Source organism: Cucumis melo, chromosome 5 (genome assembly GCF_025177605.1).
Source record: "Cucumis melo cultivar AY chromosome 5, USDA_Cmelo_AY_1.0, whole genome shotgun sequence".
NCBI lineage: Eukaryota > Viridiplantae > Streptophyta > Magnoliopsida > Cucurbitales > Cucurbitaceae > Cucumis > Cucumis melo.
In genome coordinates, this window is record NC_066861.1 from 14069830 (window position 1) to 14076328 (window position 6499).

The window sequence follows — 6499 nt, forward strand, 5'->3', positions numbered from 1 at the left end:
CTAATGGTGTGCGAGTTGGTAATACATATAGCAACTGAGAGTGTAGATGTCTAAACCTATACTATCTGACTGACAAAGCCTATGGCGGGACTGTGATATGAATGCCGTTGGGATGTGACTGATGTAGACAGTTTAGTTTGGACTGAGGGGTAACGGTTAGCTTCATCTATGGGGTAGTGTACCTTACGGATATGTGCGTCCTTCGGGAGCACTAGACTGATATGTGCATCCTTCGGGAGCACTAGACGGATATGTGCATCCTTCGGGAGCACTAGACTGATATGTGCGTTCCACGGAACCACTAGACTGTTATGTAGGGTACCCCCGAATAGGAAGTTAACTGTTGTCCCCTAACGGGCCCAGTAGTGGGTCCCTTACTAGGTATGTTTATACTCACCCTTTCTCTTCTTTAACTTTTCAGGTAGGGGTACAGCGAGGGGCAGACCGACGAGAGGCAGGAAGGATGCGTGAAGGCCATATGGACGCGTCTGGTTTTCTTATCGCTTCCGCTATGTATTTTGTCAGAATATTTTGACTTGTGATTTTGAACTGGTGACTTGATATTTTTATTTTGTGACTTTTTGATTTATTTAAAATAGGGCCCGAAACTGTCTTTTGTAAGGTTTCTAATGTTTTAATGAATCGTAACTGGTCCGTTTTAAATTTTATGTTGAATAGTCGAGTTTTGGTGTTTGGTAGTGACCTCAGCTTAGTCCGGAAAGTTGGGTCGTTACAAAAATGGAGATTTGGTGAGATTTAGATGAGGAGAGAGAAGATTGGTTTTTTTGGAAATAAGATAAGGAAAAGGAAAGAGAAAATAATATTGGAATTTATTTGTGTTTAAATAGGCTTCGGGACCCGTGCACCATAAAACCCATCATCTTCTTTTTTGAAAAAAAAGGAGAAAAGGGGAGAGAAAACCCTAGCCACCGCCGGGACCCGCCGTCGCTGTCGGGACCCGCCGTCGCAGCCAATCTGTCGTAGCCGCCGTGCTCGTTTGATCGCCATCGGAAGTGGATCGCCAGCCGCGCGCCTTCCTCCGCAACCCGAGCCATCTCCGTCTGACCTTCTCCACCTGGAAGCCGTCGTTGATCGGCTGCGTTTCGTCACAGCTCGTTGCTCATCGCCACAAGACAAGCCGTCGGCCGTGTAGGTTGCCGTCAAGCCCCAGCCGTCTCAACCGTCGCTCGAACCCGGAAACCCGACCCGCACGCCCCCCTCCATCATCGCATGAAGCCGACCCGACCCACGTCTCTTCTCCGCGACCTGAGCCGCGCTCGCACCCATCCGCGCCGAGTCGCATCCGCACCTACACCGTAGTCGAGTCGCACGCACGGCGCGCCTGCCCGAACCGTCCTGCACGCGCGCGAGCCACCTAGCCGCTTCACCTATCTTTGAGCCGCCAACCTGCTTTCGGTCCTTTTCACCTAGTTTGGTAAGTTTGATTGGGTTTTGAAATACTTGGGTCCTTGTTCGTTTGTCGGTTAAGTTATGTACAATGATGTTTTCTAACTATTTAGGACTTCGCTGCTTGGAAAGCGTGCTTTATTGTTAGAACCCGTTTGAGCAAATCTCTAGGTAAGAGATTCTACTACTAGACCTACGAGTGGAATTAAGAGATCGCATATATTTTTAGTTATGCATATTGATGACTAGATTGCATAACAGGATGACAATTAATGATGATATGATATGACATGATGATATGATGTGACATGATGACATGATGATGCTATGTTACGTGTATGCTATGGTTAGGGTGTATGTTAGCTTATCCTATTAGAGTCGTACCTGCATGGGTGTCATTCGGGATCACCACCTATTTAGGACTGTGTAGTCCGACGGGACCGCCAGTCTGGCATTGATATAGACATGATTCGAGTGATTCGACGAGATCGCTCATAGCTCGATTGTCTTAGTGTTTCCTCCGGGTACACTACAGACCAGTTTGTCCTAGGTGTTTCTTTGGGTTCACCGAAGACCAAATTTTGTTCCTACGGGATCACATGTTGCACGTGTTCGGGAACGTGCCAGTTATTGGGTACCATTTTCAGGACTCTAATAGGAAGTTAACAGGCACCTAGCGGGACTAGTAGTGGGTCCCTTACTGAGTATTTTATACTCACTCTTTCCATTTTTATTTTTTAGGCAGAGGTAGAGGTAAGGGCAAAGGCAAGCTGGCGAGTGATCAGAAGTGACCGTGACGAGCCATAAGGATCTTATTCTTCCGCTTCATGTCATAGTTCAGACTTTAACATTTGCATTTTAGTTTATTCTTTATTTGTTATTTTATTTCTTTAAAATTAGATAGGGCCCGAGTTAGGATTTTATTTTTATACTTATCTCTAATCACATTTGTTTATGTTTTTAAATGAAAATTTTGAGGTTTTGTTTTATTCTTTTATCCAAACTTTACATATTTTATTTATCTTTTAAATTAGTAATGGCTTCGACTTAGTATAAGGAATTGGGTCGTTACAATTATTTTAGGAAAAAATAATTAATTATTTTGGAGAAAGATAAATAATAATTAATTATTGTAGAAGATAATTAATTATTTTGAAGAAAGATAAATAATAACTAATTATTGTAGAAGATAATTAATTATTTTGGAGAAAGATAAATAATAATTAATTATTGTGGAAGATAATTAAATTGTTGTTTGCTGTATTATTTGCCAAATCATTTGCCAACCTGTATTATTTTCCAACTTGTATTTGTCATATTTCACATTGTTTTGCTAACAATAATAATAATAATAATAATAATAATAATAATAATATTTTATTATTATTATTATTATTATTATTATTATTATTAATTGGATTTTTGGAGTATGTAAAGTTTTAATGTGTTTGTTATTTGTTACGTTGTTTGTTGTTTTATCATAACATTAGTTGCAACTTTTGTTCTTGGAATAACTTTGAGACTGAATGTTTATGCTTATGCATTTTTCGTAATGAATGTTGGCTAAGGTTCATTTTCTTTAAATTTGCAGGTAGTTGAAGAATCCATGGACCATGGTATCAATCAAGTTCTCATTTATACGTCAGTTTGATTAGATAAGGTCACACATACATGTAATATTACAGTAAAATTATCTTTTGGATTATTGTAAAATCTTTATCGATAATGTAAGTTATATATTTTATTATCAATATAAATATCTTTCAGGCAAAGGTAAAGGGAAGGGCAAGTTAGTGAATGACAAGAAGGACTCGTGATCAACCATATAGGAACTACTTAGTTTATGCTTCCACTAATGTTTTATAAAGTTAATATAATTAGATTAGTGATGACCCCAGGTTAGTTTTGAAAAAAAATCAGATCATTACATTTACAAGTCAACGTGTAAATTTAGTATTTTCGGCATGATGGAGTGGAATATGCATTCTTGGAGTCAAGGATCACTTCACATTTTTAATTTTCTAGGATTAGTTCAAGGAGCGAGTGACTAGCTTTCAGTTTCGAACTGGAGCCGGCAGATATTAAGGGATTCGGAATTTGTTTGTGGAACAAACTTGATGGGACTAAGGAGTTGGGATGAGTCAAGCAAGAAAAGAGAGTTTTATGTTTAGGCAATTACTGTATCTCTCAAGACTGAGTAGAGTTGTGGAAGTTGATATGTCATAGGCCATGAAATTGGAGAAGAACAGAAGAAAATTTTATTTTCTTCTCTGCTGGCTTTTAGAGTCTAAAAAATGATGACTCCACACAAGTAAGGGGGTCAAAATTATTTTGAGAATTTAATGAAATATCATAACTTTAATGACTGAAATATGCTTCCTTTCTGCTCTGGTTTGATTTTGTGTTTGGTATAGACTTTCGATACCTTCATAGTTTTTTTAAGTAATGAAACACTTTCTAAATTCTTCCATGTCATCTAGCTAGATACACATCAAAAGGCGTCACAAGAAGTACCAAAGTATTTATGGAGTAAACATTTGATTAGTTTTTGAAGTCTACTAAAAAACTATGTTACCCTTTTTTATTTTTGTGAGAAACAAGAACCTTTGTTACCACAAACAAGATAAAGACTGAAAACATTCCCAATGTATAACAAGGGATGTAAGACGATAATCACAAAAGTATTGAGAGAATTTACGGCAAGAGATAGTAAGATAAAATAAGATGTTAAAAAAAAGAGTTGAAATTCGCACTCTTATCTTAGAAATGATTTTACTTACAAACATTACTCCAAAAGTTATGCTGAACATAATTTTAGTTGCTCCCATATTATCTTAGACTCTTGAGTGCCGTTTCTTTTCACTTTCTTACACACATCACCAAAATTTTCCTGAAGAGACTCTTTATCTTTATCTTGTACGTCCAGTTTTTCAGGGCAATGGTTGTTCATTTTGGAGGAAATGGAAATCAATGGTAGAAATCCTAATTTGAATGGAAATAGGAACCATTCTTCAGGCGATTCAAAGGTTTTCTTAAATGGAAAGTCTAAGGAGATACATTCGTCAACCACGGTAAATCTGCTTCCCTCGAACCATATATTGTCAAGATGAAGTGTTCAATATCAATATATCGTACTCTTTGGTGATTTTTCCTTCAGATTTACAAACAAAATATCCTTGTAAATGTCAAGTTGGTCCATCATAATTTTCTTACAGCGAGATAACTTGGCATGAAAGAAGAGAATGGGTTGGCGACTGTTCTGAAGATGTGCAACGAGAATCAATGGAACCAATCCTAAGGTATTCATTTAAATTATTTAAATCTTTGGGGCAGTTCAGTTTTGTCTGTGTAAATTCAAAAAAGTATACCTATTGATTAATTTTGTCTTAGCCCACTTGCTTAAGTTTTTAATTTGAGGAGCAATTCAACATGATCATACAACAAAAACAATTTCAAACATGTTTTATCGCACTTCATATGGAGAGGTTTTGGATAGTTTACTCGTTGCAAAAGGCTAATCATTTTGTTCTGTTTCTCAGGCTCAGTGTTTTTAAAGGCTCAAGGTGCTCTAAGGCGTAATGGTCCTCTGGGGCCTAAGCGCACAAAAAGGCGCGGGTTTTTTTTTCATGAGGCGCACTATATATATATATATATATATACAAAATTGGAAGGACAAACAATGTATAAAATATAAGTAAATAACCAATGTAGAAATGAGATTTAACTCTAATGTATAAAATATTATAATATTAGTTTTCTACCCAAAAAAACAAAACACAATAGAAAACTAGTCAGAATTCAACAACAATCAAAATGAACTTCAACAACAATCAAAATAAAAGTTCATTTAGAATTCAACAACAATCAAAATAAAAGTTCATTCCTAAAGATCAAACTCATCATCACTAAATTGATCCTCATCTTCATTCACTCCTTCGTTGGACTTATAGCCATCGGTATCTTCTTCTTCCTGATCAGAGTCATCCAAATTTATTTGTTTGGGTGTGGATTGTGTGGTAGACGAGGATGAACATGAAACATTAGTCGCTTCTGAGGCCCTAGCTCTAGAATAGAAGGTTGGTTCTTTTGCTTCGGCAGCTCTTGAAACATCACCCCACGTTAAAGTATCATCGTCAAATACCAGCTCATCCTCCTCCTCAGAATCATCATCTAATCTTCCAATCAACCATTCGTTACTATCATTAATATCTCTTAAAGAGATAGGGTCGACGATATCTCGAAGGCTGTATCGACGTTTTAATGCTCTATTGTATTTGATAAAGACTAAATCATTCAAACGACTTTGAGCAAGCCTATTTCGTTTCTTGTTATGAAGCTACAAAATTAGAAAATTCATTGTCATTGCCAGTGAATCAACAAAATTACATTCGCGTGTTAAGGAGAGGAAAGCTAACCTGCTCAAACACACTCCAATTACGTTTGCATCCAGAAGCACTACAAGTAAGACCTAAAATTCTCATAGGAAATTTTTGCAAGTTTGGAGTTGATTGTCCAAAATTATCCCACAATTCCACCATAGACAAAAAATATATATTAATAAAATAATTATTGTTGAGTAATCGACTAATCGGTTAGTTGAAATTTACCTGGAGATATTTTGTCCCTTTGTTTGATTGCTAAAGGTTGTCCAAACAATGCTTCAGCTCTCTTATACTTGTTTAGTTCTGCAAGTATTTTGTCTTGGACGTCTAATGAAGCAACCATTTTTGTTATGCATGAGTAGAGCCCGTTAACTATTTCATCATCCTCTTGGATGCTAGGATTCGAATAATAGAATGAGGGGTTTAAATAATACCCCGCTGCATGCAGAGGACGATGCAACTGAAGCTCCCATCTTCTATCAATTATGGTGAAAATGTCCTTGTATTTTTCTTCATTATTATTGAACGACTTAGCAATAGCTCATTTAGCTCTATCCATGGCCTCGTAAATATATCCCATAGGTGGCTTCTTTTCGCCATCAACCAATCTAAGAACTCGAACTAGTGGGTCAGATACTTTAAGAGAAAACACAATTATAGTTCAAAAACTAGCCAACAAAATAGTCTGAACTACTTGTCTTCCTTGTTGC

The 6499-nt window shown here is 37.0% G+C and overlaps 1 protein-coding gene and 1 long non-coding RNA gene across 2 annotated transcripts; one reads left to right on the forward strand and one right to left on the reverse strand.

Annotated features, from left to right (window-relative positions):
• The first annotated feature begins 4325 nt into the window (after positions 1 to 4325).
• LOC103485782 (uncharacterized) lies at positions 4326 to 5009 on the forward strand. The gene is made up of 3 exons (XR_001762172.2): positions 4326 to 4478; positions 4623 to 4706; positions 4947 to 5009. It is a non-coding gene; the product is annotated as an uncharacterized LOC103485782 (long non-coding RNA).
• A 281-nt stretch (positions 5010 to 5290) lies between these two features.
• On the reverse strand, positions 5291 to 6132 carry LOC103485783 (uncharacterized). The gene is made up of 3 exons (XM_008443482.3): positions 6015 to 6132; positions 5823 to 5875; positions 5291 to 5743 (listed from the first exon to the last, which is right to left on the reverse strand). The coding sequence occupies exons 1-3, from the start codon at positions 6130 to 6132 to the stop codon at positions 5291 to 5293; spliced, it is 624 nt and encodes a 207-aa protein (XP_008441704.3).
• Between the last annotated feature and the right edge of the window lie 367 nt (positions 6133 to 6499).